Raw genomic sequence first — 23,497 nt, forward strand, 5'->3', positions numbered from 1 at the left:
AAATATGCACTACTGTCTCTGACAACCAAACAGCAAACATTAGAACTTCGCCCATGCTCGGGTGATTGGAGTGAAATGTACGGCAGTTAAGAAAAAGGCTCAACCTTAATTTGCAGACACTCTTACTTTATTGCTTTTAAAGGGCATCAGATAAACGAAATTACACAAAACTATAAAAAGTACTATGGAAAAAAAGTGGGTAAAATAGCTTCTTTATCTGTTTCCAACATCCTCAGAATCTTATCGATACAAAAACTGGTTAAAAGCATACATGTGTTCTACGGGGCTTCTTTTATGGGGAGTGACATCACTGAGTTAAAAGAAGTTATCAGAAGGGCCAGGAACCCTAGCTCATACCGGTCATAGGCATCGGGGTCCATGGGTTCGTAGCTAGCCTTATAGCAATGAATTCTCTTCATAAAGTCTTCCAGTGCGTCATTTGAATTACAGTCTCTGTAGTCGGGGCTTGACAATTTTACTTCCTGTGAAAATACGAAAAAACACGACCATAAATGAAAAATCCAGTGAACACTCCCAAGAAGCAAGCACTTCTTTCCCTCCTTTTACCATTCCAGCGTGAGATTTTTAAATTATTTTTTTTACAGTGGCGCTTAAAGCCATGATACGCCACCCCCATTAAACGATTATAAAACAACTGGATTTTTTTTAATGGTAACCAACAGCCAGGAGTCCCCTCGTTGAACGATTCTAAAGACTTGTACTTTTTAACTTCACATGAAAGAAGGATGGATGCAGCCACACAGAACGAAGGCATCTCGCATCATCTTCACAGTGGAAAGGGAGCAAAAATAGTTCTCCTTTAAAACAAAGGTGGTGTTAGGAGAGCTCAAAGCGAGTGAGGGAGGCACTTTGTCTGCAGCTCAATTAGGAGGTTACTCGCTGCTGAGTAAGTCAGGACAGCAGTCGGAGCTTTCAAGCATACATCACAAAACTGCTCATTGGGAAATGCACCTATGAAATGGGCCAAACACAAAGCAGCATATAAAGTATTTTAAATAACACTCACTGCGGGCCCAAAGCGTGTGCAGAGCTCTTGCAAATATAGCCAGCTCAGAATGCCATTAACAGGCTCATAGCTTAAGTCACCAGGATTTCACTAGAGTGCACTAAGCCATGACATATTCCAAAGTATGTACTTTGGGCACATTGTGGCCTAAAGGCACTGGTCACCCGGACGTGGGTTCAACTGCCTTTCAGAGTCAGTCCCTACAATCCATATTCGCTAACCTCAGTTTTTTTCCACAAGTTCTTGATGACACAACAGATATGACATACTAGTTGGAAAGCCAGGCCAGTAACCGAGTGCAAGAGTCCATATTTTTAAATTCCACTCTACAGGCCACCCCATCCCAGGATAGTAGACACTCCCATCAGACTTGGGCCACCTTACCCGCCGAGACAGAGACGTCACATCCTGTCCCGCCATCAAGCTGAAGAGGTCTCCTACAAGGCCTGTGGAGAAACCAGAGATAGTCCGGGAGCCATCGTGTGCAGCATGGCAAGGTTGTTACTCAGCTTTTCCCTCCAAACCCCCTGGTAGCAGTAAGCATCAGATCAGACCCCTTCCATGAATGCTTGAAACTGCTGTGGTCATTCCCATCTAAGAGGGGATTTGCTATACTACCTTGGCTAGAGGACACTTGTGAAACAAGCAGGCCAGAGAACCCTTACCAAGGGCGGTGGAAGGAGTGTTCACTCTGCTCCAGGGAACTCTTTACAGCCACCCAGACCAGGGCTGTTCCCTTTGACATTAATGGGTGCTGTAGAGCGAATAAGGCTGCAGACTTCCACAGTAGCACTCAAACCAGGTTCTTTGTGCTGAAGCAACCATGCATAGAAAAATAAGGCTCACTCCTTGCATACCGTATCGTAGCTAGAAGCTCTATGGGGGCTCTAGGCAAGCAGCTCCATTGGCTGTTCAATGCCCAGTGCAGTAAGAGTCAGGGCTTAACTGAGGGAGTAACAGTAGCTGCAGACTGAAGGGACTCCATGCAGCAGGATATTTAGGGATCTTTGAAGAGCAGTTAGGGAGCTATGGAATCTACGACGGTACCAATGGCAGTAGAATGAGACAAGGATGATTGTCCTAAGGCATCTAGGAAATTACATTTAAAGGCTCTAGTAAAGCCAGCCTTGGGTTGAGCAAAGACACTCTCCCATGTGTATAGCCAAAGCGCTGCTGAAGAAAATGCATGCTGCATACTGCTCAGTCTCTATTCAGGCTATATTCCTGGCATTCTGTTGCAGTGATTCCCCACCACCCCTACTAAACTGGCCAAATAACCTCCCCTCGTGCAGATCTGTTGATGCAACCCGCTGACCGATATTCTAGTATCCCACATTTTAAGAAACCAACCACAAGGGTTTCTTAAGCCTACACTGGCTCCAGTTGCAATGTCTTAACATGCAGCATTGTAAAATTAATATTTACTGTTACAATGCATACCTTGGGGAACACCGACAGCTTACTAGACAGATTCTAATGACACCTGCCTTTGTTGGTGCAGTCTCTTTTTTTGGAATTTCACAGCACAAAAGGATAGAAATATTACAATGAATAACCACCACTTGGAATCCCTCCCTCATGGTAGCATTTCATTCCATTAGGCCCATCTTTCTAACAGAGGAGGGGCTTAACCATTGCATTTGCTGCACCCCGACAAGCACAGACCAACCCGAACTGCTAGGGTACACTCCCTGCAAATGAGACCACAGAGACATCGTCTCCCACCAGCAGGTTTACCACATTAGGATACGATGAGGAATATGAGGCTTTGCTGTTACAGGTCAAGTTTGTGGGTAAATCAGTGGCAGGGTCCCAGCATTGTGTGATACTCGATTTAAACAAACTTCTACTATGGAATACATTCAACAGCTTCAAATCAGTCTGTGTGTCATCCTCAGGCTCCTCCAGAGGCCACATTAAATTAGGACTGACAACAGAACGAAAGAGGCAGATTGACAGCCATGAGAACCAATGAGTGGGAGAGATGGCTCCCATTGAATATTTAGGGGTATCACCTTTCGGTGCACTAGCACATCCTATCCAGCACAGAACACCTGCTTCACAGTGAAGACTAAGAGGTGCACTCTCCATCTTAACTGGGGTGAATGGATGCAAGGACAAGAATAGACTACACCGTAGTTCAGAAATTCTATAGTTTTCTCTATAATCCACTATCAGCAAGACAGTCGGATGTAAAATGATGTGCTCCAAAGACCTGTTTAAATATACTGAAGGCCTGTTGAGATAAAATATTCTCCTAAATTCTGCTTTACAGGCAATGAATGTGCTCATGGGAAAAACAAAGAGGCTGAGCCATATGATGGCATCTACGGTCAACGTGTCGCAAGCAGCAGGTGGTCTGGTTTTAAAAGCTTAGCTTAACCATAATGGAAAGCTAACAGAAAGAGTGCAGATGGTGATGTGTCAGAAAGATTTTTGGGAAGCTAAGAAAGCGATAGAGTGCACTTTCAAAACAACATTCCAGCATTAGTGACTTACCATGACGTTGGTGGCCACAACACTTGGATCGTCACACACTGATTCGATGAAAAACACCTGAAAGGTAAAGAGATCTTGATTCAGAGCACACATTTTAAGACCCATGTATGCATTTTCAGAGGACAGCAACGAAGTAGGCTTGTGCGTCCCCGGACAATCCAAAAAAACATAAGGATTCACCATAATTTACACAGAGAAATAAATCAATAAAAAAAAAAACATACTGTGAAGCATGCCCTTTGCACTTATTTGCACCCCTAATATTGAAGACAAAAAGTAATTAAAAATTGTATCTTCATTACATGTCCTACCACTGACATAACTTTGTATCGCATGACCTATAAGCACCAGCTTCACAAACGTGCAGATCAGGACAGCCCCCGATTCCACATGTATTAGCTTTACACCACATTATGTTAGTACACAGACAACCATAAGCTTTGCAGAGGGGAAAAACTAAATATAAGGAACTCGAACACTGGCAGCTAGGGGACCTGTTGCCACACCACCTGGAGTACTGACTATGTTTCAAACAGAGGTTGCCCACCTCAAATGACCAGCTACTAATTGGTCATTAGATATATTTGAACACAAAGCGAGGCGACAAAACAAAGTATACATAGAGAGTTTTACATGAAAAAAACAAAAGCAAAAAATAAGACACGTCTAATGTCTCAGAATTATTTTGCTTTTATTGTGATGTGTGTGTTCCTAAAGCTGCTGGTTCTTTTACATACATATTGTGTCAAATCACACCATGCATTATTTAGTTATTAAGTGTTCCTTAAATGTTTGCAGCCCTGAGGAAGCCTGTGATGGGGCAAAACGTGTTGGCTGCACTTGTTTGTATCCTTCGAAGAAGAACACGAGTAACAAGACAAAAACAAGCAAAGGACCCCCACTCGTCGTATTATTGTTTTTTGCTTTTGTTGTGTCATTGACAACTCTCGCTGTGTATACTTTGTTCTGATGCCTCTCGCTTTGTGTTAAAAAGGTTAAATAGAACACTGTATGAAAATGTGAACTGGCTCTTTTCACATCTGCCTCAAGTGACTAGGCATCCCTTTTTTTGTGGAAGGACCAGTAATTGGTTCCTCTATTCTGACCTCTCGTAAGTATTATAGGGTCTCTCTATCTACCCCTTTTGCTATGCTCTATCCTACAACTACCTTACCACATAAGGAAGTTGCATCAGCAGCTACATACATACCAGCAACTGGGTCCTAGCTTAGTGCAAAGCAGCGCACACCAGCATTATAAACAAGACAGCGGCAGAGTTAGAAATTAACCTCTTCAGCGATTCATGTGGAAAGAAGTTGTCCAGGAAAAGCGTAACAAAATGGGTTACAGGTCCCAATGGTACATATTTATTAGTAATTCAAAGGTCTCAGAACTAAGCCTTGAACATTAGTGATTAAAAGTCCATGAAATAGGAGTTGTGTATCAATAGTTAAAAGGCCTGGAGACCATAAACTTCCTGCATGGGGGAGGGGTGTATGGAGTTGTGGGTCAGGATTTTCTAGACCCTGGTATAACCGATCCTGCACCAGGAGATACAGGCCGGGGGTACATGTTCCAAGCTAGGGGTTGAAAGGCCATGGGGTACAAATGCATTATGGTTAACAGGCCACAACAGTAAATGTCATGTTGGGGGTTTCCAGGACCTGGAGTTACACGTTAAGAATTAAGGGGTTACCAACCTTAAATCCATGATCTTTGGCAAAGTTCACAACCATCCCTCTTCTTTCTCTGGTTGTGTTTGTGGCATCAAAAACCTTCAGAATCATGAATCAAAATGAAATGATGGTTAAAAGATTAATTCAACAGTGGACTAGAAGTTACAAAACAGTTATTTCCAGAACTAGTAGTAACATTAAATAGGTAAGAAATAAAACAACAAGCACACAGAGTACAAATATACTGTACAATGCTTCATCAAGAACTACCTCACCCCCAATTAAATTTCTACTGAAGCCCTCACGTCTGCACCCACCATTTCATTCTTCATTACAGAGCCTATCCCTCTTTAGGGGAACTCCTCTTCTGGAACAAGAGTGGGTGTCCCAGTAGAAATTGATCACAAAATGCATTCTTAAGAATAAGGATCTTCAAAGAAGTTTATGAAATGTCCTTTTAGGACTTCCTTTCATCGAGGCTAAACAAGGCCCAAACCCCTGATTAACCAACATGGCAAGTAAGAAACTAGATTTTGACAAACTGACTGCCATAACAAAATATTTTGCACAGAAGAAACAATACCAAAACTTGAAACTTACAGCCATCTGGCCACCTTCCTCAGTCAGGTAAGACTTGACATCTCGCAGGGCAGATAAGGCACAATTTCTGTAGAAAAGGGGTAGAAAAAAAGTTAGGTTTAGAAATCTACATAGAACCCCATCCTTCTTCCCGCCCCAGATGTACACCAAACGATCAGACAAGGCTAAAGATTTCAAGCAGTCAAAAACGACGTGAGGCCCACAAACCACTAGCTTGATAACCTCAAAGGAATGTATGAGTTGACAACAGGATTGGTAGGGTGGAAACGGAAGATGGTGGCAGGGATATATTGAAGATGAAAGCATGCTATTCAGAAAAAACTTATCTTTCAAGATTCACTGAAGTCTGAAACTTACTTTCTGACTCTCATGGCATCCTCGTTGTCTGGACGAAAGAAATCATAGGAGCTGTAATGTTTCACTGCCTCACGACGGTACTCTCCAACATTGAAAACTACAAGTAAGCACAAGAGGAGAGTTGTTAAGATTTCCACATCCCCACCCCTTCCCGATGGAAAGAGAGAAGCTAATGTTTTATTTGGAATATGAAACAATTAAGACCGGTTTGGCATAGAAAACCGAAGTGGACACATTTCCTTCTCTTTACATTTACCAAACCTTGGAGCATCATCCTCACCTTTTGTTGGGACACCAATCCAGTTGAGGTAGCGAGTCAGTTTCTTTGAGATGTAGGTTTTTCCTCTTGCTGGAAGTCCAACCATTACAATCACAGTGGGAGAATTGGTAAGCTGAGGTCCGCAAGCTGCGAGATGGAGAGAAAGAAAGTAAGTCATTGACATCAACTAGATGTTTGAAGAAGCGTGTCAAGTGAAAATTAAAAAGTTAATACAACGTGATGACCATCAGCCAATATCACACATTTAAATGTCCTTAGATGCTGGGGTAAATAGAATCAGCATAATTATTCAAAATGTTTATTCTGATACATCTACAAAATAGGTATAAATCTGAATGTTTCCATCATCCACCAAGCACTGGAAAAGCACAAAACTGCAGGTTTTTCCTGCCACAGGAGATCTGGGTATAAATGCAGGTTGCCCCAGGAACTCCTACAAGAGACTCCAAACAAGGCACGGAGCATTACCTTGAATCCCTGCAAAGGGTGAGAGCTCACTGCGCAAATGAAGTGTCTAACAGGAGCCAGGGACTTTAAACCGGTTTCGCTTTATAAAAACAACCTGCCTTGGGTTGTGCTTCAAACCTGGACCAAATCGCCACCGCCCCAGGCAGAGGCAGCACAATATTAGCACCAAACCGTAGAGTTCAAAGAACTGGGAAACAGCCAGGCATCCTACAAAAGAATGCATTGAACTTGTTATGTGTAATGTAGGAAAGGTATGTGACCGATCAACTAAGTGGATTAGCAAAAATGAGGGTGGAAAAAGAATTGGTGTCTAAAGTAGTTTAAGTTAATACTCTGGTGGCCCTCTGTGCTTTGGGACTTTGACCTGCGTGCCTTTCCAACAGCAGACGGAATTCAGCAGTGGGCGGCCAATATATGAATCTCGTTGCCATTCACCAAAATGACCAACAGCCCACGTGATCGGCCTGCCCGACAGTAACCCACTTATGGCCGTGCGTGCGAGCAAAAAGAAGCCTCGTCAGTGAAGTCGCGTGGATCAAATTGATGCTTCTGGCAGAACCGCGCTGACTGGCTAATCCCTGCGAGCCTGCATAAGCTAGCCTCATTCGTGGCTGCGTGATAATCACTTCCCGCTTATAGGGCATCACGGATCCAGGCGAAGCGCGCTGTGGGGAGCGGCGTGATGCCAGCAGAGGCTGCGCAGCTCCGCACACACCGGCCATTATACCTGTAACTCACAGTACCTGTAACGGGGACCAGCCTCTGCAGCTCCGTGATACATTAAAAATACTGAATGGCACACGGGCGGCTGCAGCCCGTGTGTGTCTGGGACATTCACAGCTTCCTGTGACATTCCGGGTACGAAGGCGCGGTGTCACGCTTGGAACCCCGGAGGGCTACGGGACGACAGGTGTAGCTTCTCACTGGGCGGGCGGCAGACCGGAAGTCACTGAAGACCGCACTGTTGGATTAGGTGTTGGGGGGGGGGGCGGGGGTGTTGGGGGAATTCGGAGATTGGGACGCCATATGTGACCGAAACCATCATCTCTGCCCCCTGCAGCTCGAGACCTCCGCGTGGCAAGAGTCACCCAAGGCATTTCTGCAGCACAGAGGCAGATTAAGTAAAGCCAGTTGGTGAACCAACGAGTGAGTGAAATATTACAAAACATCCAGACTAGTTTTATCAGAAGACCACTGCACGTCCCGTCATGATCTTTGTCCCGAGGCTACTGCGTGGCACGAACCCCCTGATGGCCATGAATGAATTAGATGCCTTCTAAGCACAGAGAACCAGAGCTTTACAATTGAGAAGAAAAGAACAGTCAGTGATTAACAAATAACTGCTTCCAAGACTCCATACATGGTCACTGCTGGCGGACCACACTCCTTGATAACGCCGCCAGGTGGAAGGGGCAGATACGGCAAGAAACTAGCAGAGGAGTCCTACTGCTGGACAGGGCCCACAGACCCTAAGTCACAAGCAGGGAAGGGATCCCTTTTAAAAACAAGCATTTGCAATGCAATAGGTCTCACATTTACGAGACTTTGAGCTGTTGGCATTGTAAATGACGATTCCTTTCATTTATGTGTTGTTTTTAAAACAGATAAATAAAAGGCATTGTCATTTACAATGCCAATAGCTTAAACTCTTGCAAATGCGAGACCTATTGCCTTGCAAATGCGTTAGGCGCTTGTGCTATAAAAAAAACAAAATCGAAACGTTAGGAGAGAGCTTGTCCCGCCTGCAACAGCAGGCAGGACAAAGCTATTTCAGAAAATGGTGCTTGGAGGCTACAATTTACAGTGGACAATAACACAAGCCAATGAAAATTATGGGGGGAGCTTCAAGTCCCTAACTGAATACAGCAGGCCACGCAGAGCAGTGCAAGCGCTGCCTAGGCTCACCCTAACAAGGCTTCTGCACCCCAAATCCAACAAGGTGGGGAGTAAGCCCAATTGAGGTACATTCGAAGGGCCAAAATTTGGGGTCACAGAGAGCAGAACAGATTACTGCTGGTGGTACCATACTGTTGTCTTGGGGTACCCTAGAGTGACTACAGGGTAGCCCCCAATTAAAGAAGCCTGGGCTAGCGGCACTATTACAATTAAAACAGAAGCATCTGTGTCAAGATGCATTTTTTCTCCGGTGTTAAAGGCAGGCATTTCAACTCAAACCATGGGGTTGAGGACACACATACTAGGAACATTTACACTATTTTTTATTCTAAAGATGTTTTGTATCTGGGTTTCTGGCCTCGTAGCTGAGGGGCGATCAGTGTGTTGGTTGCTATTTAGTCCAGACCACTGGAATGACGCCGGTCCATACCTGCAAGGTTGTTCGCATAATTGTCACCACAAGTTTCACATGATTCAACAGCTGCTGCATAATATGCAATTTCATCAGTGAAATGTTTAGTGCAAAGAGATAAAAAGTTAGTAAAAAAAAAAAAATAGCAATGCATGTGGTACTGTGCAGTGTTCGATCTTTGCGAAAGTTAACTGGTCAAATATTAGATGCCGACTACTGTATGGGAGCATTGGACTGGTATTAAAAGGTGAAACCTTTAACCAGACTGTATCAATTTGTGCTAAAATGAAAACAATATCGCCAGAGAACCTGCAGCATATTTTGCACTTGATTCCTCCATAGCTGCATAATTCCAGTGGTGGCCCTGTAAAGTGCCATCTATCCTTATTTTAAGGTGTTTTTTATGGTCAGCTACTTCGGAATTCTGCAGGTTCGTTTTACTGGATTGTTAACACCATTCCACCACCCATTCCACCACTTTCAAGGTGTTAAATCCAATCTTCTGCAGCACAAGAGCTAAAAGACGCATTTGGGCAGAACAACATCTAGCTCCTGATAGTTTGTATCTAAACAAGAAAGCAAAATATTTGCTCAAATCAGCAGACTGCGCGGAAATTACATTATGTGGCAAATCTCCAATCTGGGCTATTTGCCATGGTGGTGCATAGTTCCAGCAGCCAGGCAACTTGTAAAACCATCGCCATCTGCTCAAGGAAGAGTTAGTAAGCAAGCGCTCCCCTTCACTCCAATTTAATTCGAGTTTGTGTTAAATCAATATTAACAAAACCGTACCAACCTTCACATCTAGTCTTAACAAGTGTTACTCGTACTGGAATGTTATTCATGGGAAAATATTTACCCTTTACGAAAAGGAACAATTGGTACATTGTAGCAGAGGAGACCCATGAGAATACAGGATGCCGAAGGGACTTCTCAGACAATATTTATTTAAGGTGTCTAAATAAACATCCCCTCTCCACTGAGCGCGTTTGCCAATGAATAGGAGCAGGAAACAACAGAGTGCGACTAACTCGATTAAATATTCCTAACAAAAAGGACCCAAAACAACCTCTTTCTGTGGGGAATCCCTTTTGCCGACCGTGAACAGAATTCAATATAACGTGACGAAAGAATAGTAGCAGGGCGGAGTAGAGAAACAAAACTACAAATTACACATTTTTGGGAACGAGATGCAATGCTCCGAGTCACACAGCATGTATGACTCAGTGGAATGGACAGGGTCCTGTAACCATGGCAACAGCGTGCACTGTGAACGTGAGGGACGTGCTGCATCGCGAGCCTTTCAAGACTCATTTAGGAGTCGATGTCCATGCCATCAGTGCGTGACAGATTGGCGACTAAAGGCAAACTGAATAAATAGACTTGCCCACCAGCGTACACATCCCACGACACCCTCATCCACACCGCCCCTCCCCCAGCTACCCTCAAGGCCAGTGGTTTAAATGGCCCCTTTGCTCCACCACCAGCAGTTTATTAAGACCCCCTTCCGGCTGCCACCTTGCCCCCCCCCCCCCTCATGCCATATCCCGGTGTCTGACCCGCTGCCCACCTGTCGATGTAGTGACAACTTCTAGACTCATTCTTTCTTGAGCAGTGAACCAGACTGGATTGAGAAGGTGCTTCCGACCATTTGGAGAAATATTTAAGTGCACCAACAGACGAAGTCTCGGCCACTTCTTCACACTTTTGTTTTAATTGCTTACGCTGGGCAAAAAAAATATTTGCATGTGGCTGTCGAGACGAGGGCGACCTCTCCCCTGCCCCAAGCTTGTTCGGGAATCGCAAACATCACACAAACGCCACGTTTACTGGCAGCGCACGCGGCGGTGTAAGAAGCTGCATTCCCATTAGAGTTTATTTCAGTCCACTGCACGCAATACATGGTTATTTTAAGACAGTGTGTGTCTCTTAACCACATTAACTCTGAAACACGATTAGTGAGCTCTAACAAAGGCCGGGTGCTGACTCAGCTGTTGGTCAGCCGGCTTCCCCAGACTGGGATCATGATACCGGAATAGCCCCTCCCTCGCCCAGCCTATTTCTCTGGGCTCTCCGCCAATATAGAATTCTGTGCAGGCCTTCGAAGTCTGTCTGGCCCACAAAGGGGGGGGGGGGGGGTCACTTCACTCCGCCAATCACAGCCCCGTGCTGGGCCTCGAAGTCAGCCCAAACCACAAGGGGGGAGTTGGGTAGCGCTCAGCGCCAATGGCATCTCTGTTCTGGGCCTCGACGCCGGCCTGGACTACAATGCGAGGAAGGTAAGGGCTCTGCGCCAGCAACAGCACCACCTTGTTCCCGCCACCATCATGGAAGCTGATTGGAGCCCAGCCATACAGTGGATGTGACGTCTGCCGTGTCAGGAGTGGGCCCACTGCAGGCAGGCGGCGGGGCTTCTCACGGGTGCTTGGTGGGTGGGAAATTGTAGTAGTAAAGAGGACTAGACCTCAGTCATTATTTACGGGCTAAATCAAAGACAGCATTGTTAATTGACGCTGGTGAGGGTTCGGACAAAGAGGGTCGATCGAGCGCACTGCTGTGATGAGACGATGGGCCAAAACACGAAGCATCACTATTTAGTAGGCCAGGAGGCTCTCATGCAACGTAGCGACACGTTTCCTACGCAATGCGCTACAACACCCCCTCAATGAATAAATCTACGCAACGGTACAATAATTCATAATGCCTGCACAGACTTCCGACAACATTTCTAGCGCTCCAATGTTAATCGAATCAGGAGCAGTTCGATTGCAAACCGAATACATAGTTACAAAGCAGTGGTATCGCACTTCGAGCACCGGAAGCTCGCTTGAAGGATCACAGCTACAATTAACACGTTGATCACCAATAGGAGGCCTGGTATTTATAAAGCAGGTCTCCAACGATCCATTCGCGGCGCCTCCTGTTCGAGTGAAGTACGGCTGGATAGCGCCTCGCTGGGCACTGGAACCTGGGGGCGAGGAGGTGCGCATATATACCCACACTCGCTCCGGTTTGTATTCTGCCACTTGTTGCCCACACCCAAAGCGAAAAAACGCGAGGTATGAGGGGGATCTGGTGTTCAGGGGAGGCCAGGGAAGCAGAGTGGGGTCGAAACCAACAAAAAATGGGTGTCACCATTGATTTTTTTTTTTTGTTTTGCTATCACTTGAGCCCTTGGGACATCAGATGCTTCTGTGGACGCCGCGAAGGCAAATAAATGTATTTGACTACTCTTGCCCTGCGGGTAAAGATAAAATGCGCCACGCATGTTTTCTGGAAACAACGTTTAAAAGCTGTACTTTTGCATTGCCGCTACATACATGCAGATGACCCGACGGCAGGTTCCCTTCACCCAAGCTGGTTACCGCAATCGAGTTGTGCAGACGCACGACGACAACCTCTGCAATCAAAACACGTAGCGTACAGCACAATGCGCTACAGTAGGCGAACAACCCCAGGTGGGTGCTTAGAAGAGACCAGAACCTCTGACAGGACGTGCGATACACACCTGAGAAGCGCAGACACCTACGGTTGTCACACCAGAGCAAACCGAACATAAACGTGCGCTTTGTCTCAAGGGGATGCACAGAACCCACCCTGGTTCCCTTATACGCGGCTGGTGAGAAGCTAGCCCTAGCGACTAAGGCCATACAGAGCAGAAGCAAGCCCTTCCCCCACTTTGAACCGTGACTCATTCAAGATGAGCAAGACCTCCCAGGAGGAGGCAGTGTGCAACCCCCTCCCCCAGATCTGACGTGACTTGGAGGTGGGCGACAGACCCTCTTCCAATCACCGCAGAGCACATCATGCAGTTACACCGAGCTTAACAGGGGTTATGTGGACCGAACACAACTGTGGTATGACAGGACAGTGGAGCGAGCCCCCGATGCCAACCAATCAGCTACACGAGTCTTACACGTGGGTCTCTGCAGCAGAAAGCCCCTCGGATTTAATCTATCGGGGCGCTAAACTAGTTTTAAACGCCCCTGCTCAGGCTCCCAGCGTTTAGAAGGAGCAGGAAACGCAAGATATTGAGATTATGTAATTAGGCCAGAATCAGTCTTTGAAGGGAGGCGCCGGATTAAAAATAGATATGTCACACGTCCCACGTACTCAGCATTTTATTAGCACTTAAACATAAGGTGACGAGCAGGGACAAGTGATCGAACCGTCCGTCCCCATTGCGTCCTTCAGGTTGCATACTTTTTTCTCCAGCAGGTGCATCAACCCACCAAACTATGTTGAGGCTCATGGTACGTAGGCAAAGTTTCTCCGAGGCAGTCTCGCGTCGGCATTCATTGCACTGCCCGGGTACCAGATAACAGACTGCGCACTGACGCCGGCGTCCACTGACGCACCAGCAGTCCTGTCAGAGGCACTGCCGGCAAGTGCCAGCAGTGGCCAGGCGCAGCTGCGTGCCTCTTAGCCCCACCCACTAGCCGGTGAAACACGATAGCTACCGGCAACCGCCGCCGCCACCAGCACAGCTTGATCAATGCGAACGCAGCACGACTGGCCAGCATCACCCGTGAGTTATCAGGTAAAGGGACCTGACCGCAATGCTTGCCGACCCTGCATGCACCCTCGACGTGCACAGTGCTCTATTTACTCACACATCACAGACTAGTTTTCTGTGCATTAAACAGATGTCCACGTAATGAGCTATCTTCCCTCATGCTCCATTTGCAAAAAGGGAATCACGGCAGACACCCTGGAAGATCTGGCATAGGCAATACGACGAAGCAAGACTGGTCTCAACCCTACTTTCGAGGCATTTAGTGTCCACAAATGCAGCTTCAAATGGTGCTCTGTAGAGTCAAGGCGCGAGAGTGAAAACCACCCCCGGCTTCCCAGCTTTAGGCTGTGTTGTCTCAGGCAATTCACCATAACACACTGTGCATTAGCACACAATGTAGAAGTGATGGCGCCCCACATGCCTCTCATTTAAGCGCGCCTCCCTCTAGGACGACCACATCATTTCACACAACGTCTCTTGACTCTCTTCGCCCTTCACGCCTGCCCATAAGCAAGTCTCCCGGCTAACTGCGAATGCAGGGTCCCAGTTGCTCATCGGGGCTTCCGAATACCGGCACGCCGGCCTCTTCTGCGCATGCCCGCATCACCATCCTTTCGCACGCTCACCTCGTACAAGCTTGCATCACTCTCCGATGCCACATGCCTTCGGGCCCCTTGTACTACAGACCTGCACCGGGCTCTGCCCCTCACTTGTGTGTGCCAGTGCACACCATGCACACTCAGACATTCTGAATTCCTTCACGCCCCCCCCCCTGTGCGCTGCGCAAGGGCTCCAACACTCACCCCTCAGTGGCAGGGCAGGGCGGTCATCCTTGGGGACCCAGATCTTCTGGATTCGGCTCTGGGTGAGCTCCATGGCAGGCATGGTTGGTGACCGAAGGGCGTTCAGCTGCTCAGGGTACGGGGTGCGCGTGGAAGTAAAGTGCTTGGGTAAAGTCTCGTTGCTACGGGTGCTGGCTGCCGGCGCCTCACTGCCACTGTCCTCTCACAGTGCTGGCCATGCTGCTGCCGTCTCCTCTGCCGCACAGTAGTCCAAACAGAGCCCTTGTCTCCTCAGCTGGACCGGGTATCTGACGCACTCGCAGGTACAATGGACCCACGAGATCCGTGCTCCTTGTTTCCTCCCGGCTTTGCAGTACTTGCTCTCTGAATTTTCTGAATCCCAGCTGCTTCCCGAGCTGCTAGAAAAACCCCAGCCGGCAAGGCAGGGCGCGTTACGTCACAGAGGGGCGTGTCCAAGCCAGGGATTTTACTTCTCGCTCAGGAGACATAACTTGTGTTGACTAGCCTGCCATCTAGCGAAAAACCTCGGTACTGTTTAAGGATTACTGGCGCATTTTTCCCATACCTGCTCACCAACATTGATGCTGTAACCAACAGACACGTCTTCACTGAAGCAACGCAATCGATTTGTTGCACTGGTAAATAGTTAAAGGACGAAATGATACAGTCACTTCTAGCTAATCGCACACTTTCATAAAATACCACCATAATACAGAACAGTAACTGTTACGAACTGTCATCAAAGGGCAGCATGCAAAATGCATACACTAGGTTGGAATGTCCTGTTTTTCCCCCTAGTCTTTCATTATCTATTCCTAATGTTGCTGAAAAGTGTTTGTTTGGGTAGATATCAATTCTCATTAGTAAAGTCAGCCTTTACCAGTGCTTTAAAACAAATGAAATGTATGTGCTGGAGGGGCTATGGAGAGATGAGGGACACTTATGCCTTGTGGTCGTGAGGGAATCCGAGGAGGTGGTCATTTGGAGAGGGAGGGAAATGATTGTTGCTCTGGGCACCAACAGCTCTAAAGCTGGCCCTGCCACAAAGCACTGGTGACTCCACTTCTTCTGGAGAGGAAAACTTCTGCAGCTCCCCAGTCCTTCCTAAAGCCCAAAAACTGTACCCAGTGACTAGAGGAAAAGAAAATAGTACGCAGACAAGTCCTTGGACGACTGCAGCAGAGTTGCGAGCATGAAAGAAAGGATTTTACACAGGCTGGGTTGGTGTGATAAGGTCCTGTCCTACATCCGTTAAAGAGAGACAAATTCTAACAAGTGTAAATATCACAAAAACCACCTTAGGCACCCAGACTGCGAAGAGACATTTCCCTGAGTGCATAGATATTGTAAACAGCACTTTTCCCCAGCCCTTGACACTCGTTCCAGTCAGCTGTTTGATTTAAAAGTCCACCTAGATCCGGTGCTTCCCAAACCTTTTAGAACCACAACCCAATTTTTGAAATGCCAAACTTGCACAACCAACCTTTAATAGGAATGAATCGAGCATTTTTTTAATGCAACTAAAGTATCGTGTGCTAGCAAACTGGCATTTACAGACCACCTTTTCCATTGAAATTTGCACAGACATTCAATTTTACTGCTAAAACTGTATTGCACACAAAGCATAATGTGTGGAAATCAAATTTCAGTTAAGATTTATCATTTGGGCCTCACCAAGTTAAGTGTCTTGATATGTTTTGATCCGAAGATGGGCTGTAGGTGTCACCCCAGCAGTCCAACAAGGAGCATGTATAGGATACATACCCTGTTGAAGGCTATGTACCTGCTAGTCACGTTTGTGGAATGATTCATTTCTACTGTTGCATCGAAGAAGAGATAACAATGTCCAGTCCCAGACCTGAAAGCCACGCACTGAGTTCAAGAGAAGAGTGACACGGTCGGGAGAGACAGGCCTCAAAATACCTAACCTGAGAGTAAGTACAGGCAGTACGGCCCTGCCCGTATTGGCAGCAAACACATGAAATCTGGAAATAAACGAGAGACGGGTTGCTTTCTTTTTCGTCGTCTTCTGAGGAGGTTATGGCCCTGTGGTCCTAAAGTATTCTGGAAGTCCTTGGACAGGGGGTATCTCCAAGATGGCCCATACTCATCCTCTATATTTAATTTCTGCAACAATTTCATCTAACTGTCACAACAGAAATCTCAAGTGAATCCCAAGGAAGCAGAGGTGGATCAAGATCTCACTGGGCCCTTCATCACCAGCCAGTTTAAATGGCAGAGGCTTTCACGCCATTCTCTTCTTCTCACAAGTGTTTTCCTTTTGCTGGAGTACAAAGGCCTTACATTTTATGAATAACTCACTGTATTAAATGCGTACTGCTGCCATGAGCTCTAATCCAAAGGTCACAAATCAATATCTGATCAAGGTCACCTCAGTCTTACATTCTTTCAAGGCCAGAAAACGAAGTGCTATTAAAATGGGTACCATTTGCACCTGGCCATTACCGTGCTAAAAAAAAGTAAATGCTGTGTAAAATGCTATGTAAAACCCAAATTATAATTACTGTTTTCATTTGAATTCTATTTTCAAAATAATGTTTTTTATTAAAATCCTGGTGTGCCTCCCCATACTAACTCCTAGTCCAAGCCTTTGAGAGGTTTGTCTTGATGTTTGAGTGTTACCTATGCTCTTCGACTTTTTTAGAAAAAAAATATGGAAATGAATGCAACACATCTTGACCTCCAGTCTCATGTTGAAATTCCATTCTGGATCTGTTTTCTAATTGTTCTTTTGGTTTACCATGATTTCAGCTGGCATTCTTCAATTAAGTCTTGAATTTATTTTGTAACGTTGAGCACTTGTGGTCGAAAGTGTGTGCAGGCGTATGTAGTATTGTTTTAGTCTACTCCACTATCGCAATGCTAATTTTCGTAAAACATCCTTCTCAAATCGGCCTGTCCATTGTAATCGAGAAAGCAAAAGACACACAATTGATGGACGGAATGCAGAACAAATCAAAACATTCACCCCCAGTCAAGAGATCTTGGTTAAATCCGTCATTCTTTTGCTCACCATGCCACCCCAGTTTAGACCTGGCCATATGCAAATCAGTCTTGACCCTGTGCCTCATGGGAACAGTCCAGTATGAACTGCCAAGCCAGGTCCTCCTTGACCGGAAACAAGCATCCTAGGACCGGTTTCGGGGTTTCACCCCTCATCAGCCAGGATAGCTTGATTCCAGTGGCACAGTGAGCCCAGGACGTTGTAATTGAATTCTGTTTATGCATATTTTACATAACTACACCAGTTGCCTAGGTTTAATTCAGCCACAAGCACTTGCGAATAAAAGAGGGTTTTTTTCAACTGCTTTATTTATTGGGGGGGAGGGGTTATATAGCGCAAACTCAACCCAAAGGCCATGAGCACTAGTTACATTACACAAGGTCATATTCACTTTTTAGGCACAGTGAGACTGAGTAATTTTGACCACAGTCGCAGGATGTTGAGCCAATACTGCCACTCGAGCCTGGTTCCCCAGGGGCAAATTGACAGCTCTGGCCGTAACGCCACATCCTCTCCCCTGATCAACAGCTCACGTAAACTACTTGTATCACGTAGAAAACACCTGATGATTGGTCAACTGGAATTTCAGCTACGATGAGGCGTGTCTACCATATTCATATACTGGACAGCAACTAAATTACTGACCGTTTGTGTTGGCATAATGCTGTTTGTTGTTGGTCAGGGTAGTGGATTTATTCCCAATTGGAAAGTAAGCATTGAACGGGATTAAAAATCAGGGTGAGAATTAGCATTAGAAAGTGCGAGAATGGGGCGTTTACACAGGGTGCGATTGTGAAATCCGAATTGGAAGAGACCATAATGGCAGGGGCTGGGACTAGTGATGTACTGCGCATTTAATTAGTCTCACGCGAGAATGTAACGATCAGTACAGTACTACCCTCTTATGTTAAACTACAAGAGTCACAACAACACTTTATTGGGATGCATATTTATTATCAAGTATTTGGTTATTAACTGGGTGACCGTCGAACTACAAAGATATGATGTTCAGTTATAACAGAGAAAAGATTTGTACATTCCTCAAATTAAATACAGATTGAATCCGAAATACATTTACGCCGATACACTGTTGTCTTAAAACTACTGGGGAGAGGGCCGGGTGGATTATGTGGTTCTGCTTTGCCACTGTAGCAATACGTAACCCAGACACAGGTGCATCTAAGACTGTATATCAGTCAGTCGTGCCCGCCAGACAGACGCTTCCCTTTCAGCTTTTTACTGTCGGTGCACGTCGCTCACGTTCCGAGCGTCCGATACTTCCCTCAAACACGTTACGGAATAATGATTTCCGCTTTCGCAGTCTGTGGCATCTTTAAAGTCTCAGGGGCACTTCCCAATTTATGGCACGTCCTCCTGACTTCTATGGAAGAAGCAGACAAAAGCTTCTGAGTAGAGGGTAACTAGGAAGGCGGAAGCACACCTAGGGGCTATTTGCAGGCGAGCAACTTCGCACTAGGCTACTTAGCAAAGAGAAATAATTCGTGCTCTGGGATTTGTGGGGGCGCAATTGTACAGCGACTTTAAAACCGAACAGTGAAATGAGGCATTTGCACCCCCTCCGAGCAAGCCTAGCGCTAGCAAGGAATCTTCGATCGCAGAGTGAAACGGGCCAACCCGACGCAGCCCCAAGAAATAATGATCAAACATGAGATACATTGAGGAGCTCTAATACTGCAAGGTAGGACGTGAATGACCGCACGTAAACCCGGCGGCCATTTTGAATCTAGAGCAATGTTAATTTCTTAGGGAGGTGCCGGTCATCATCGCAAAACCTGCACGCCTACTCCTCGTGTATAGGTTGCGGTTGGTCTGCGAGCTTCATGCGCCTTTCAGCCAATCGCACAGCAGTTCACGCCTGCTTCTCGTGAGCCGGCAGGGCCTTTTGGCTTCTTATTGGCTGCGCCCAGCTCTGTGTCGATGCGATACTAACAGGGTCTCACCGTGCACGGACCTAGTGGTCTCTCATTGGTTGTCTTCACTCTCACTGCTGTAGCATTTACGAATCACGCATTCCCCTCGTGCACAGTTTACCAGCTCTCCGTCTACAGCATGTAAACAGCATACCTTGGCACAGACGGGAAGTCCTGCTATGACTACAAAACATTTATTGCACTATCCAGCCTGTTAAAACTGGTTTATTGAAGTAAATCTGTTGATACTTAAGGAGAAACTATTTTCGACCAATTTCTGAAGGTATGAGCTTTCAGGACATACACAAACTACTCACCCAAATATAGTAATAGGCCGTCTAAGTAGTCACGAATAATCACAAAACGAATCACTATGAGCCCAATAAAGCCACATGCACACATTTTCCATAATCAGTAACACACACACACGCACCCCCCCCTACAAACATAGTATTCTATGTGACCCAGGTGCAACCTGTTCAAATAATTCACGTCTAGTAAAACAGCACGTTCCACATTCTAAATTCAGTCACAGACAGAATACCCAAGGCAGCAGCTTGCCTGAATTTAATAAATCAACCATAATCGGAATCAAACCTGAATGCAATAGGAATGTCAGTTTCAGTTTATTAACAGTTTGGTGTCAGGCCTAAAAAAGCCATACAAACAGTTCATATACACACATAATTCAAATCATAAAAAACATATACTTTTCAAGTAAGACAAAACATTTGTTTGGGTACGAATATACAAAAAAACTTTACCTGCCCAAATACAAGCATTTAAAATCAACCAGTACTCGGTATTAAACGGACCCTTCTGTTGCTAAAAAGATTAAAAGCTCTCCTTTTTCATGATAAAACGACAGACCTTAAACCCCTATCACGAGAACATGGCTACCATATTATTTCCATACAGGGTTAACATTATCTCAGTGCAAAAATACAATCCAGTTTGATGCAAACATGCCATAGATGCAAGTAGTTTTCTCTTAGGCATGTAATCAAAAACATTAAGTAAAAGAATCGCCAAGTACAAAAAAACAGATTCCTATATTAAAAAAGAATTACATGGTAGATTATGACTCAACAGTCCTCTATAAACCTTATACCCTTTAATAAAACTGACATTAAAATTTTCTATACTAAAAATAATCAATTCTGAATGTATAGAAGGTGCTTTTTCTGTTGTGTGAGATTAGTCAAAGTGCAAGTTGCTTGTTCTATTACAATTAAGAAAAATGACCATTCCTTGCAATACCCTGTCTTATATTTGAGAATATAACTAAAACATAAGAGCCCCTGTAACTTTTGTGGTTAATTTTCTGGCCTCGGAGGCCAGTGCCGGCAAGTCCTATCGCACAGTGACTCTGTACAGATCAGCTATTTCACTTAATCATCATCCCATCGACAACAAACCGGTTGGATCTCATCCGCTAGTTTGCCGTTTGCTAAGAGGAGTTCGTTTTTCCAAACCTCCATTGGCTAAGTATTCTTCTTTATGGGACGTTAATTTGGTTTTTAAATTGTTTATTGATTGGCCTGACAATACTGCTCTCTCTCTGAAAATGTTGTCTGCTAAGCTTACTATGTTGTTGTGTTTAGTCTCCATTAAACGCGTCTCTGATGTTAGGGCTTTAGATCTTTCTTCAAGGCAGTTTTCCCCTTCTGGATTGTTGTTTCAGGTGCAGAGATGCACAAAAACAAATTTACAGTCTGTGTTTTATCCTTACTTTCCAGCTCAACCGAAATTGTGTGTAGGTCGTTGCTTAAAAGCCTATGAACAGAAATCTGCTGACTTTAGTTCTTCTTCCCATACGCAATTGCTCATTTCTTTCCGCAAACCCCATCTCCCTGTTTCTTCTGCTACCCTGGCCCGTTGGGTCCGTTGGATCATGTCTCTTGCGGGCATTGATGCTTCTGTGTTTGGTGCTCATTCTACCAGGGGTGCCATGGCTTCTAAAGCCTTTTGGTCAGGCTCACGCCTGGAGGATATCCTAAAGTCAGCGGATTGGTCTAATGATAATGTGTTTAAGACCTTCTATTGTAAACCTGTGATTACTGCTTCTTCTCTGGTTGTTGATATGCTTTGAACTAGCATAATAGGAGCCTCCGGTCTTGTCATAAAATGTAGATTTTCCTAATACGTTATGACGGAAAGTCTTAATTTTATTAAAGACACGGAGGCGAGTATTATCCCTCCACAACAGCTCTAATTCGTTCTGTTTCTTTCCCCCTCTTAGGTACTCCAGCTTTGCAACCGCCTTCCTCGTGAGAATCGTCATACCTCACCGGAGTTCTTGGCGTCCACATCCATCTGTCTGCCAACGTGGTTTCCTCAGGATGTTTCGTCCATGGTGTTCCTGATTCAAGAACTGTTTACCTGGATTTTGACTGTTTATATACTGTTATTTTTGGTTCCTTTGTTTTCGACTTCTTCCTAACTCGCACAAGAAAAGAGGACTGCTTGCGGTCAGATAGGTCCTTATATGGTTGGCCTGACCTGATTGGTTTGTTTTGTGCAATCTTTCTCCCCATTGGCCAGTAGTTTTCTCCTGCAGCCTTCTGGGGAGTGTAGTTTTTTCTAATTATCTTGCTGCTATTTGAATAAAGCAAGAAAAGAATGCATAATACTCGCCTCCGTGTCTTTAATAAAATTAAGACTTTCCGTCATAACTTATTAGGAAAATCTACATTATCACCTATGACATTAAACTGATATAAAGGCCAGAAAAGGAGGAATATTAATTTAGATGCCCTCTCTAAGCTTCCTCATCCCAAAAATGGAGTCTTATTGGATGCAACATTTGAAGGAGGGCTTAAGTGTCTCTGCAGGAACCTATCAAAAACATGCCCCAATTAGCCATTTCCAGTTCACAGAAAACCTATGCAAGCTTCTGAAATAATCACATCTGCATATGTGACCATCATTCTGGAGAAGACATCAGAGCAGTTCAGGTATGGCTGACCCTAGTATGCTGTGATATTAAATGGCAAAAATCTAGGTAAACCAGAACTGCTGGTCAACTGCGCTCATCCAGCAATCCACTCCATTATCCCTGCTGACCCAATTGCTTGAGCCACACAAACTTATTGTGGATAGATGCTTAAGTCACCACATGGTAATAACTGGCATCTTGGATCAACAAAACCTTTAACCAGGTCTGACAGCAGCTCTATTAACTTCAAATAGCCAAAATGTGTGGAAGAATTCTCAGAAGTGTACTCGCTGCATGAACTGAAAGACTTTCAAAGTCAACAGAAGCAGTGGATCACTTTGAAACCATAGCACCTTATAATCAGATATCTATTGATGTCCTATAATTTGTTGCCGCATGTAGAGGCAATGAGAAGATCCATGTTATCACAGAGCATTTCACAAATTACACACAGCCCTGTCCATGTAAAGACTAGAGGCAAGGATTATGGCAAAGATCCTGAGGGAGAAGTGTTTTAAGAATTAGAGCTGGCCAGTGGGGCTGTACGTCAAAGAAAAAAAGTTAAGGAAAGTAAATTGGTCAAAGAAATGAAAAAGCATGAATAATAACAATTACCACCTCTCTACTTGGGCTTAGAGGTTAATGATGAGAAAATAATAATTATTAATATGCTTAAAGGAGGGGACAGGGAGTCCAAGAATGTTCTTCTGAGTACAGGCCTCCACTAGCCACAAGACAAAAATGGGTCGCACATATGTTTGAGCCCAGGGCATTCATTCTGCAATCAAAATAAATATTTTCAGATGAGACATGAACACAGACTGCATTATGTTTTAATGCCGGGATAGTATGCTGCCTGAATTACTGAAAAGATGGCAGCTCTCAATGCCTTCATTTACCACAATGAAGCTACTCATGTGGCAAACAGTATATTACCCCAACATCTTACTGCGCTTCAACCATGACAGCCACAGACCTCACAATTCCTGCCATGTGAAGAACCTGGACCACCTGAGTGATTATTTTACTTATCTCGATTATTACTGAACTTGATTTCCCTGTTTTCCAT

The 23,497-nt window shown here is 45.1% G+C and overlaps 1 protein-coding gene across 4 annotated transcripts in view; it reads right to left on the bottom strand.

Annotated features, from left to right (window-relative positions):
* PFKFB3 (6-phosphofructo-2-kinase/fructose-2,6-biphosphatase 3) overlaps window positions 1–23,497 on the bottom strand; it is a 269,808-nt gene that overhangs the window by 14,012 nt on the left and 232,299 nt on the right. Inside the window, exons 1-7 of one of the 4 annotated variants that reach the window (XM_085653548.1) lie at window positions 14,535–14,974; window positions 6,440–6,565; window positions 6,160–6,256; window positions 5,803–5,869; window positions 5,227–5,301; window positions 3,527–3,583; window positions 358–482 (exon numbers count right to left, since the gene is read on the bottom strand). In XM_085653548.1, coding sequence (XP_085509674.1) covers window positions 358–482; window positions 3,527–3,583; window positions 5,227–5,301; window positions 5,803–5,869; window positions 6,160–6,256; window positions 6,440–6,565; window positions 14,535–14,616 — 629 coding nt within the window. In that variant the 5' untranslated portion in view covers window positions 14,617–14,974. Of the gene's footprint in view, window positions 1–357; window positions 483–3,526; window positions 3,584–5,226; window positions 5,302–5,802; window positions 5,870–6,159; window positions 6,257–6,439; window positions 6,566–14,534; window positions 14,975–23,497 lie in introns of those variants that run through there. The other 3 variants (XM_085653552.1, XM_085653549.1, XM_085653550.1) reach the window with 3 other exon arrangements.

Source organism: Triturus cristatus, chromosome 4_1 (genome assembly GCF_964204655.1).
Source record: "Triturus cristatus chromosome 4_1, aTriCri1.1, whole genome shotgun sequence".
In the NCBI taxonomy this organism is placed as follows: Eukaryota; Metazoa; Chordata; class Amphibia; order Caudata; family Salamandridae; genus Triturus; species Triturus cristatus.